The sequence below is a fragment of the Leucoraja erinacea genome, chromosome 15 (genome assembly GCF_028641065.1).
Source record: "Leucoraja erinacea ecotype New England chromosome 15, Leri_hhj_1, whole genome shotgun sequence".
NCBI classification, from domain to species: domain Eukaryota; kingdom Metazoa; phylum Chordata; class Chondrichthyes; order Rajiformes; family Rajidae; genus Leucoraja; species Leucoraja erinaceus.
Genome location: NC_073391.1, coordinates 45,053,091 through 45,065,819, shown reverse-complemented (window position 1 = coordinate 45,065,819; position 12,729 = coordinate 45,053,091). Strand labels below are relative to the sequence as shown.

At 43.6% G+C, this 12,729-nt stretch overlaps 1 protein-coding gene across 1 annotated transcript; it reads right to left on the bottom strand.

Moving 5' to 3' along the window:
• Positions 1–1,328: 1,328 nt before the first annotated feature.
• Positions 1,329–5,039, bottom strand: LOC129703869 (probable G-protein coupled receptor 139). The gene is made up of 3 exons (XM_055646543.1): positions 4,970–5,039; positions 4,134–4,205; positions 1,329–2,233 (listed from the first exon to the last, which is right to left on the bottom strand). The coding sequence occupies exons 1-3, from the start codon at positions 5,037–5,039 to the stop codon at positions 1,329–1,331; spliced, it is 1,047 nt and encodes a 348-aa protein (XP_055502518.1).
• Between the last annotated feature and the right edge of the window lie 7,690 nt (positions 5,040–12,729).

Here is a 12,729-nt window from a genome sequence, read left to right as displayed (position 1 = left end):
CCACCACCTCCCCGGGCACTCTCCCTTGCAACCGTAAGAAATGCTACACTTGTCGTTTTACCTCCCCCCTTGACTCCATCCAAGGACCCAAGCAGTCGTTCCAGGTGCAGCAGAGGTTCACCTGCACCTCCTCCAACCTCATCGATTGCATCCGCTGATCTAGATTGCAGTTGCTCTACATCGGTGAGACCAAGCTTAGGCTTGGCGATCGCTTCGCCGAACACCTCCGCTCGGTTCGCAATAACCAACCTGATCTCCCGGTGGCTCAGCAGTTCAACTCCCCCTCCCATTCCGAATCCGACCTTTCTGTTCCGGGCCTCCTCAATGGCCAGAGTGACGACCACCGTAAATTGGAGGAGCAGCACCTCATATTTTGCTTGGGCAGTTTGCACCCCAGCGTTATGAACATTGACTTCTCTAATTTCAGATAGTCCCTACTTTCTCCACCCCTTCTTAGCCTTCCCTCAGCCCACTGGCTCCTCCTCTTCCTTTATTCTTCCCGTCCCCCACCCCCCACCACCCTCACATCAGTCTGAAGAAGGGTTTCGACCCAAAACGTTGCCTATTTCCTTCGCTCCATTGATGCTGCCTCACCCGTTGAGTTTCTCCAGCATATTTTGTCTACCTTCGATTTTCCAGCATCTGCAGTTCCTTCTTAAACATTAGGGGAATTATACGAAAGCCAATTAACCTGCAAACCCTCGAATATTTGCAATGTGGGAGAAAACCGGAGCAAACAGAGGAAAGTCACAAGCGAGAATGTGCGATGTTCTGGACCGAATCGGGGTGTCTGGCGCCGTGAGGCAGCGGTTCCCCCAGCGATGCCATTGTGCGCTCAGTAATGTCCCTGTCCCACTTAGGAAACCTGAACGGAAACCTCTGGAGACTTTGCGCCCTACCCAGGGTTTCCGTGCGGTTCCCGGAGGTTCCCCGAGGTTTTTTTGTCAGTCTCCCTACCTGCTCCGGCAACTACCTGCAACCTCCGGGAACCGCACGGAAACCTTGGGTGGGGCGCAAAGTCTCCAGATGTTTCCGTTCAGGTTTCCTAAGTGGGACAGGGGCATAAGACAGCACGAACCCCCGTATTTAATGAAAAGAGAATCACACGCGTTGAGAGACGCCGGCTGGCTGCTGGCCGCCTATTTATCGCTAAAGACCAACCCTTGTTACATAATGTCGGGTGGAATGAAGGAAAGATAACAACTTTTCATCAAAACATTAATTGAAGCCTTCATCTTACTAATGAAGCAATCGCATTCCAAAGGAACGAACTACATTCTTCAAATCCTCTCTGTTAACTTAATCTGGACCACTAGAGGGAGCTGATGCTATCTTTTTAACGAAGCAAATGCATGGCAAAGAAATAGCACCGCATTCTTTATCTCCTCCCGGAATTTACGCTGGGTCACTACATAAATGCAGGTGTTGGTGCATGAACTCAACAGCTGCAGCATGTTTCCACTTTCCTGGCGAATGAACCTTGGGTCGTTGAAGTTGGAACCACTGAAATAGGGTTCCTTTGAAAACTGAACGTAGAGGAAATCAACCACGTACGTCATCCACAACAGGATGAAGCTGCCCGAGATGGCGAAGAGTAAAATGATGGACTTCCTCCGGCTTTCCATCTCTGCGTCGCTCTGCTTATCTCCCTGATTCTGGGACATGAGTCTCGCGCGCGCTCTGCTGGCGACTAGGATGTGTCTGACCGTCAGCGCGTTCAATAGTAGTATCAGGACGAACGGGAGCCCAGGGTTTAAAATGCGCGCAAACCAATCATACACAGTCCATCCTATGGTGTTGTAACTGGGTTTTACGCTACAAAACCAGGGTTTATTGTCAACTATGTACTGGGGTTCGTAAATAAAGTACCAGGGGACGCTTTTGAGGCAGCTCAACACACAGATTGTCCCAATGACAATCGCCGCCGTTCTCTCGGTGCAGTATATGCTGTTCAGCTTCGGGCAACAAATGGCAACGAACCGATCAAAGGTGAAAGCGACCGTCAGCCAGACAGAACTCTCGGTGGCTGCATAAATTGCAACAGTGCTGAGAGTACAAGCTGGGGTTAAGGACATAAAACTAAATGGGAAATAAATGCCAATAATCCGGTTGAAGATGACAGCGGTGATAACGACCAGTAGATCCGTCACCGCCATGGACACCAGGTACCGACTGATGCATCTGGAGAGACCGCACTTTCCCCGGGACAGGATTACAATCGCCACCAAATTAACTGTGAGAGAGAAGAGAATTGAAATTAACAAACGTGTTATGAAATCCCCACCAAGTGCCACGTGACGCGATTCCACGATGGAATATTTTAATCCTGGCGAACCATCATTTATGGACGAAGGCACCAAACGAACAATTTGTATTTTACCAGTTCACCTCCACGTGTAATCTTCAGTTGTAAGCAATAAAAATAGGAACATGTACAAATATGAATTTGAAAAGAGTATGGAAAATCTGCGCTGCGTTAGTGGCGAGAAATAAACACACGATTCATTCTCTGTGATTCCTTAAGGCAATAGTCATAAAAAACGGAGTTGCGCGTTTTCTCTAACATAAGAAACATGGAAACATAGACACATAGAAAATAGGTGCAGCAGGAGGCCATTCGGCCCTTCAAACAAGCACCGCCATTCATTGTGATCAAGGCCGATCGTCCCCTATCAATAACCCGTGTCTGCCTTCTCCCCATATCCATTGACTCCACTAGCCCCTGGAGCTCTATCGAACTCTCTGTTAAATCCATCCAGTGACTTGGCCTCTGAAGTACCGTTAGGTTCACGTCATGAATGTCGGCAGTTTGCTGTCACGTTGACACAAAAAATAACGTACATAAAAATGCAAATAGAGTTGCCTTCCGCACTTGCAAAGTATACAGTTCCGTGGGACCGGGATACACATGTTTGCGGATCACCCACCACAGGTAGATAGATAGAAAGATAGATAGATAGATAGATAGATAGATAGATAGATAGATAGATAGATAGATAGATAGATAGATAGATAGAAAGATAGATAGATAGATAGATAGATAGATAGATAGATAGATAGATAGATAGATAGATAGATAGATAGATAGATAGATAGATAGATAGATAGATAATATAAAGACGACAATAGGTTTAAACATACTTTAAGCAATTAATTTATAAAAGCGAACATTAATGGTATATACCAGAAGAGCATGCCAATATTAAAATAAAGAGCCAGGATAACAGAAACACAATAATACAAGTTATTCATAAATCATGTCATACAAATGGTATTTATTAAATATCCCTCTAAACATTTCCATTCTTTGAAGAGGCAGGGGGAATTTTCGTCCCACACGGCCGCTCCCTTTGGATGCTAATACCCTCTTATCAATCTTTCTCACTGCAATATCTAAGGAAGCACACAAGAACCGCATTAAAATCTTGATAACTTGACGAATGTCAAAGCGTAAATATTCTCCAACCTAATTCACCAGGGCGCGGTAACGTGCTGCACACCGATACAATTTCCTTCCCATCAGAAGTCGAGCTCCAAAATTATTGTCATTGTAGACACGGGAGCGAAGAAGAAGAGGTTTGAAGGACGAATTTCTAAAATTTCTCCAGAACCCGCCCCTACTGCATATTTTTTATCAGACTGCAATAAAGATATACAAAATGATTTTGATTTATATTTTCCATATAATAAGGACATCTCAGTGAAGTTGGACATCGATGTATGCTTCAAAGAACTAGAGCAGGTAACTGGAGGCACGACCAATGCCATCTCTGTGAAATCCCGGAAACACGTGAAATAAATGAACGCTCGTCAGTTCGACATAACCAGGCGTAGTTTGACCATTTCTCTGCTGAGCTCGTACAATCATTTGCATAAAACTGCTAGAGTAAATCGGCGGTCAGACAGCATCCCTTCGGGTCGGGACCCGTCATCCGACCCGAAATGTCAACAATTTATGTCCTCTAGAAATGCTGCCAGACCCGCTGAGTCACTGCAGCAATTTGTGTCTTTTTACCCGCATTATTTGCATGCCACATATCAGACACCGAAACCGTCCGACGACCATCAGAGTAGGAGAAGATCAGTCGGTTAGGAAACACTTTAATAACATTCTCAAGCCATTTATGCATTACTTTCCGAACTTCGCCGAATAACGGGGATCTCAGGAAGGTGAACTCCGGAAAGACACCGGATAACATGAGCGGCTGAAAACATGCACAAGACGTGCAACATGGCAAAGAATAGCATTACCGCGCACGCTCCTGTCGAGGACCTGGTTGTGTGTTGAATTGCTCCGCTATTCAGAATTAGTTTATACCCGCTTGAGTCAAGTGCATTGCTCGTTGCTTGTAACAACGGAGCTGTCCGTTAAATGCACATTAGCGACTCCGCGAGTAACTTAGATCTCCTCAACTTGCATGCCAATTGAGATCAATGCAATGAAAATCTGGAGTGGTATCAGGTGCAGTGTAGCCGATGTTACTAACTTTAACAGAAATAACCCACAAAGTAATAATCTATCCCACCGTATTGTTTGATTTAAATCGTCCACGAGCAGGAGTAGACTTAAGCCTCGAGATTTTTCAGGAAGTTACCAAGCAGTGATGGTTGTTGTGACTGTAAATACTGTAAGTTTCTGCAAACGAACGTTGGTTGATGTCAAATATGTTTATTCATACTTTCTGTCAGTAATATCTCTCCAAACTCATAATACACCCTGTTTTTTTTACTCTTAAAAACAAAGGCAACGGGAGATGATTCAATGCAATTTAATTGTTTGTTAAAAATATTGACCACCGTTCGTATTTTATTGCCGCCATCGCTTAATTTCTAATGGATGCCCTCTAATACTGGCAAAAATGTAAACTCAATTATTGAAACATTTTGCGAAAGACCAAAAAGCTGTAAGGTTAGTTACTATCAACAATATGTCATTAAAAACCATTAGATATTTCGTACAACGTCTTACCCGGAACTCCAATAGCTGCAAGAAGCGGGTAGTAAATGGCATAAACGGGACCACTTATTCTGCCGTGCATTTTTCCAGTTTCGCTGCTGATATTCGGTCACGCAGTCTCTTCGCGATAGCTCAGCCAAACCTCTCAGTTAGTTATAGGCATACGGAATCCACAGAGAGGCAATTAGGCAACTATGTTGTTCAGTTTCTTGAACAAATAGATTTGGCATTGTTGTCCATTCTTTTATTTTGTGCGCGGTCGAATTTTATTCCAAAAATCACCTTGGAGACAACGATCCCTTATGGACCAGAATAGTCTCGATGCAATTTATCAGCAATTTCATCAACCACTGCTCAGTAACTAATTGGGATTTCGTTTCCCGTGGAGTTTTTATTTTTATTTGTGCGAATGGGTATGGAATACGAACATGATAAATATATTCAATGCGCGTCAACAATCGTGCAATTATTTTCAGTCATCATTTTGCGTTAATATTTACTGATTTGCATCGCCAATGTTCCTCGTCGTCGGCATGCAAATGCTTTCGTGTGAAACGATGATTTCTCCCAACTTTCAATGAGCCTTCAGAGATATTTACCAAATCATATTTTAATCGATACAGTAAAGTAAGAACAAATGTGGGCGTTATCCAATCGATAACAACATTAATTTAGCCAGCAAAGAAAGGGGTCGAGAGAACTACTGAGAATACAGTCTTTAAGCTCAAACCTAGCGTTGTCGCTGAGTTTTCGTATTCAATTTCTCTACTGGCTAAATTCCTATTGTTAGGAAATTGATGTTGTTGCTAAATTTAACATTGTCACGTGTACCGAGATATAGTCAAAATGTAAAGATGAAGGCGATGTATCGGTGAACAATCCCCATTGCCCATCAATTTAACTAACCTTGGCTCGAGGAGAATCCTCGTCAAACACACCAAAACAAAAGGTCTCCATGGCAGGAAAACCTGAAGGTTAGGAAATAGAAATGATGAACTTTATTCAGCACTCAATGCACAATACTATAACCCGATGACCAAATTCTGTGCTTCAGACGTTCCCTCACCCGCCACTTGTAATGTTAGAACAAGGAACATGGAACATCAGAGCACCGTAACAGCGCTTTCGACCCACTAAGTCTGTGCCGCCCATGGTTCCAATTTGAACTAATCTTAGTTATACATGATTTACAGCACTCTTGTTCACATTCCTGTCGAAATGCCTCGTAAATATCACTACCGTATCTGCATCCATTAGCACCGTGCAGCCCGTTCCAGGCACCTAATATGCTCAGTGTAAATCAAGTTGCCTCATAAATCTCCTTTAAACGTAACCCATCTAACGATAAACCTATGCCGTCTGACGTTTGACATTTTCACCCTGGGCAAAGGCGCTCATATTGTTTTCTGTTTCAGTCAGGTTGACTCCCCCCCCCCCCCCGTCTCAGCAACGTATATATCTATGTAAGATTTAGAGTAAATAGTTCCCTGGATAGGAAATGTAAAAAGTGTAAATAAATTGCGAGGCTACTCATGTTGACAATAGACGATAGACAATAGGTGCAGGAGTAGGTAATTCGGCCCTTCGAGCCAGTGCCGGTATTCAAAGTGATTATGGCTGATCATCCACAATCAGTACCCCGTTCCTGCCTTCTCCTCATATCCCCTGACCCCGCTAACATTAAGAGCCCTATCTAGCTCTCTCTTGAAAGTATCCAGAGAACCGGCCTCCACTCTTTTCTGAGGGAAAAAAATCCACAGCCTCACAACTCTCTGTGAGAAAAAGTGTTTCCTCGCATCCGTTCCAAATGGCTTACCCCTTATTCATAAATGTTGTCCCCTGGTCCTGGACTCCCCCAACATCGGGAACATGCTTCCTGCCTCTAGCGTGTCCAAACCCTTAATAATCTTATATGTTTCAATAAGATGCCCCCCCATCCTTCTACATTTCAGAGTATACAAGCCCAGCCGCTCCATTCTCTCAGCATATGACAGTCCCGCCATCTCGGGAATTAACCTTGTAAACCTACGCTGCACTCCCTCAATAGCAAGAATGTCCTTCCTCAAATTTGGAGACCAAAACTGCACACAATACACCAGGTGTGGTCTCACTAGGGCCCTGTACAACTGCAGAAGTGACCTCTTTGCTCCTATACCTTTTGTTATGAAGGCCAACATGCCATTCGCTTTCTTCGCTGCCTGCGGTACCTGCATGCTTACTTTCATTGACTGATGAACAAGGACCCCTTTGTACTTTCCCTTTTCCCAACTTGATACCATTTAGATAATAATCTGCCTTCCAGTTTTTGCTACCAAAGTTGATAACCAGACATTTACCCACATTAAACTGCATCTGCCATTCAACTGCCCACTCATCCAACCTATCCAAGTCATCATGCATTCTCATAGTATCCTCCTCATAGTTCACACTGCCACCCAGCTTTGTGTCATCTGCAAATTTGCTAAGGTTACTTTGAATCCCTCCATCTAAATCATTTATGTATATTGTAAATAGTTGCGGTCCCAGCACCGGTAATTCACTAGTAATTGAGGTAATTCACTAGTCACTGCCTGCCATTCTGAAAGGGACCCGTTAATCCCTACTCTTTGTCCAGGTCCGCAACCCTACCCCCAATACCATGTGTCCTAATCTTGCCCACTAATCTCCTATATGGGACCTGATCAATTGCTTTCTGAAAGTCCAGGTACACTACATCCATTGGTTCTCCCTTGTCCATACATCCTCAAAAAATTCCAGAAGATGAGTCAAACATGATTTCCCCTTGATAAATCCATGCTGACTCGGACCGATTCTGCTAATGCTATCCAAATGTGCCGCTATTTCATCCTTTATGATTGACTCCAGCATCCTCCCCACCACTCACCGACGTCAGGCCAACTGGTCTATAATTCCCTGTTTTCTCTCTCCCGCCTTTCTTAAAAAGTGGGATAACATGAACTGCCCTCCAATCCACAGGACTGATCCTAAATCTATTGGAAAATGATCACCAATCATTGGGAAATGATCACCAATGCGTCCACGATTTCAAGAACCACTTTCTTAGGTGCCGTGGGATGCAGACCATCAGGCCATATGGATTTATCAGCCTTCAGTCCCATCAGTCTGCCCAACACTAATTCCTGCGTAATGTTGATTTCCTTCAGTTCCTCCATCACCCAAGATCATATGGCCACTAGTACATCAGGAAGATTGTTTGTGTCCTCCTTAGTTAAGACGGATCCAAAGTACCTGTTCAACTCATCTGCCATTTCCTTGTTCCCCATAATAAATTCACCCTTTTCAGTCTTCAAGGATCCAACTTTGATCTTAACTAATGTTTTCCTCTTCACATATCTAAAGAAGCTTTTAGTATCTTCCTTTATATTCTTGGCTAGTTTATCTTCGTACCTCATCTTTTCTCCCCGTATTGCATTTTTAGTTATCTTCTGTTGCTCTTTAAACGTCACCCAATCCTATGGCTACCCGCTCATCTTTGCTATGTTGTACTTCTTGTCCTTTATTTTTATACTGTCCCGGACTTCCATTGTCAGCCACGGTCGCCCCTTACTCCCCTTGGAATCTTTCTTCTTCTTTGGAATGAACTGATCCTGCAACTGTATTATTCCCAGAAATACCCGCCATTGTTATTCCACTGTCATCCATGCAAGATTATCTTTCCAGTCAATTTTGGCAAGCTCCCCCCCCCCCCCCCCCCCCCCCCCCCCCCCCCATGGTTCCATAGTCCCCTTTGTTCACCTGTAAAACTGACACCTCCGATTTACCCTTCTCCCTCTCAAATTGTGGATTAAAATTTACCATATTATGGCCACCGAATGGCTCATTAACCTCAAGTTCCTTTATCAAATCCGGTTCATTACACAACACTAAATCCAGAATTGCTTGCTGCCTGCTAGGCTCCAGTACAAGCTGCTCTAAGAATCATCTATCTATCGATAGATAGGTAGATAGATAGATAGATAGATAGATAGATAGATAGATAGATAGATAGATAGATAGATAGATAGATAGATAGATAGATAGATAGATAGATAGATAGATAGATAGATAGATAGATAGATAGATAGATAGATAGATAGTTACAGAGAAAGGTTGAACAGTTACAGAGAAAGGTTGAACAAGTTAGGGCTTTATTCTTTGGAGCGCAGAAGGTTAAGGGGGACTTGATAGAGGTTTTTTAAATGATGAGAGGGATAGACAGAGTTGACGTGGAAAAGCTTTTCCCACTGAGAGTAGCGAAGATTCAAACAAGGGGACATGACTTGAGAATGAAGGGACTGAAGTTTAGGGGTAACATGAGGGGGAACTTCTTTACTCAGAGAGTGGTAGCTGTGTGGAATGAGCTTCCAGTGAATGTGGTGGAGGCAGGTTCGTTTTTATCATTAAAAAAAAAATTGGATAGTTATATGGATGGGAAGGGAATGGAGGGTTATGGTCTGAGCGCAGGTATATGGGACTAGGGGAGATTATGTGTTCGGCACGGACTAGAAGGGTCGAGATGGCCTGTTTCCGTGCTGTAATTGTTATATGTTATATGGTTATATGGTGATAGATAGATAGATAGATAGATAGATAGATAGATAGATAGATAGATAGATAGATAGATAGATAGATAGATAGATAGATAGATAGATAGATAGATAGATAGATAGATAGATAGATAAATTAATGCACAAATAAACACATTGAAGAATTAATAGTTTAGTCAAGTCAAGTCAAGTCAAGTCGTCACATTTATTTATATACCACATTTAACAACCAACTCTCGTTGGCCAAGGTGCTTTACATTTGTTATAAGAATTGTATAAACAAACAAACTAAATACATTTATACATATAGCCCTCGTTCAGGAAAGGCTTGGGAGTATAGATAAGTTTTTAGTCTTGACTTAAAGGAGTCGATGGAGGAGGTGGATATGCAATGGAAGGCATTTAAAGACTGCACGGATGAACTACAGCAATTGTTTATCCCAGTTTGGCAAAATAATAAATCAGGGAAGGTAGTGCATCCGTGGATAACAAGGGAAATCAGGGATGGTATCAAAAGAAAAGATGAAGCATACAAATTAGCCAGAAAAAAGCAGCCTAGCAGAGGACTGGGAGAAATTCAGAGTCCAGCAGAGGAGGACAAAGGGCTTAATTAGGAATGGGGAAAATAGATTATGAAAGAAAACTGGCAGGGAACATAAAAACTGACTGCAAACGTTTTTATAGATATGTGAAGAGAAAAAGATTAATTAAAACAAATGTAGGTCATTTGCAGTCAGAAACAGGTGAGTTGATCATGGGGAACAAAGACATGGCAGACCAATTGAATAACTGCTTTGGTTCTGTCTTCACTAAGGAATATCTGAATGGTGCCAGATTAGGAAAAGGGGAGGTGCAATGAGACCGGGTGTGCTTGTACACCAGTCACTGAAAGTAAGCATGAAGGTTCTGCTGGAAGCGGGGAAAGCTAATGGCACATTGGCCTTCAATGCGAGGGGATTTGAATTGTGGAGCAAGGAGGTCCACATCTGGAGTGAAATATTGTGTGCAATTTTGGTCTCCTAATTATTGCCATTGAGGGAGTGCAGCGTAGGTTCACCAGGTTAATTCCCGGATGGCGGGACTGACATATGATGAAAGAAGGGTCGACTAGGCTGGTATTCACTGGTATTCAGAAGGAAGGGAGGATAAATTATAGAAACATGTAACAATCTTAGGGGATCGGACAGGCGAGATGCAGGAAAACTGTTTCCGATGTTGGGGGAGTCCAGAACCAGGGGTCACAGTTTAAGAATAAGGGGTGGGCCATTTAGGACTGAGATGAGGAAATACTTTTCACCGAGAAAGTTGTGAGGCTGTGGAATTCTCTGAAACAGAAGGCAGTGGAGGACAATTCACTGTATGTTTTTAAGAGAGAGAGAGAGATTTAGCTCTTAGGACAAAGGAAGCAGGGGATTTGGGGGGAAAGCAGGAACGGGTACTGATTTTGGATGTTCTGCCATAATCATATGGAATGGCGGTGCTGGCTCGAAGGGCCGTATGGCCTACTTCTGCAGCTATTTGTATTTGTTTCTATGTTTCTATCACAGTTTTGGATGAGCAGGTAGGTCGACCGGGATTGGAAGGATGTGGATTATGGGCAGGTAGCTAAGAGTTGGAAACTTATTTTAATCCCTCACCTTGACGGAGATGCGATTTTTTTCCGTATCGTATCTTTTTCCGCACTGCGGCCTAACATCGCGGAGCTGGCGACCTTTGATGGAGATCGACTTCGGCAGTTCCAACCGAGGGAGCTGCGGACTTATCATCGCGGAGCTCGCGGTTCCTGAATTGTTGCTTTTTTTTAGTATGGCTGTGTGGTAATTGGAGTTTCACTGCACCTTAATCGGTACATATGATAAACTGATCTTTGAACCTTTGACACTGTACAACGTACATCACTTCTTTCCGTGCTGCGCGTTGTACATTCTATGTTCTATGTTCTATATAACTAGTCACTGACTCATTAGCTGTCGGAGGGTTGTACATTGGAAGTTGGCGGGCGTATTGTTTTGTCAATAAGCCATGAGATGTAAGACGATCAGCTTGCGACAGACTGCGGATTCACAGAAGCTTCTCCCCGCAAGTACCCAGCCGGCCCACAACCAAAGATGACTTCCTAGGACATCAGTTCCACATCTGGGTTAACCACAATAAGTGGGCCAAAGGGCCTGTTTCCGAGCTGTATTTCTAAAACTAAACGAAACTCCCCTCTCTCCTTCTGCTCTATGCTCTGCCTCTCTGTCTCTGTCCCCCTATCCCAATGTCTCATCGTCTCTCTCTCTCCGCCCCGCTCTCTGTCTCTCTCCCTGTCTCTCTCTGTCTACAATAAACGGGTGGTCGCTGGTCAGCGCGGACGCGGTGGGCCTAGAGGGTTGTATCCGCGCTGTATCTCTATAATAAGCTAAACTAAATTACAACTGGACATTCAAAACCGGCCCTATTTATGGAAGGGTCAGACACTATCGATATGTTCCATTCAGTTCATCTGGATTCTGGGGTATGTGTTGTATCGATCGTGAGACAGGTGACGCAATGTCTGGCCCAATATCTAGATACACAAAAAAGGCTGGAGAAACTCAGCGGGTGCAGCAGCATCTATGGAGCGAAGGAAATAGGCAACGTTTCGGCACGAAACGTTGCCTATTTCCTTCGCTCCATAGATGCTGCTGCACCCGCTGAGTTTCTCCAGCTTTTTTGGGTACCTTCCATTTTCCAGCATCTGCAGTTCCTTGTTAAACACCAATATCTAGATATCCTTCTCTAAAACTAAAATGTAGAGTTGACTAGAATGGTTTATCTTGGCTTTTATCCCATTCGACTCCAATGTACGCGGTAGACTAATCTTATTCTTGCACTTTTCAACGTGATTAAAGGGCAGTTTGCAGTCAATGGAAGCGAGGTGGGATTGGAGTGGTACTAACATCGGACTGGGCAATGATGATTGGACTCATGCTTCAATGAATGACAGACAAAGGATTTTGGTGTGTAATTCTGTAATACCCGCTTCCCCAATTAAAGTGTCATTTTCAGCACGAATTTCTTACCTGAATCTACTATATGATGCAACCTGAATTGTTTGTTCGGTGACTGGAACTAACTCTGTTTGTAATGAGACGTATTGGTCTCCATTGGCGTGGCAACAAGTATAATAAGGGAGTCCATAAACAATGAAAGGCGAGGTTTGTGCGTGGAATCTTGGTCAAACGTGTCAACTGTACAGAGAAC

Excerpts from the sequence above, each read along its gene's own strand:
- LOC129703869 (XM_055646543.1), bottom strand. The coding sequence starts at position 5,039 with ATGCACGGCAGAATAAGTGGTCCCGTTTATGCCATTTACTACCCGCTT. Across the intron at positions 4,206-4,969 it reads TGCAGCTATTGGAGTTCCGG|CCGCTCATGTTATCCGGTGT; the intron begins GTAAGACGTTGT and ends GCATGTTTTCAG. Across the intron at positions 2,234-4,133 it reads TATTCGGCGAAGTTCGGAAA|TTAATTTGGTGGCGATTGTA; the intron begins GTAATGCATAAA and ends TCTCTCTCACAG.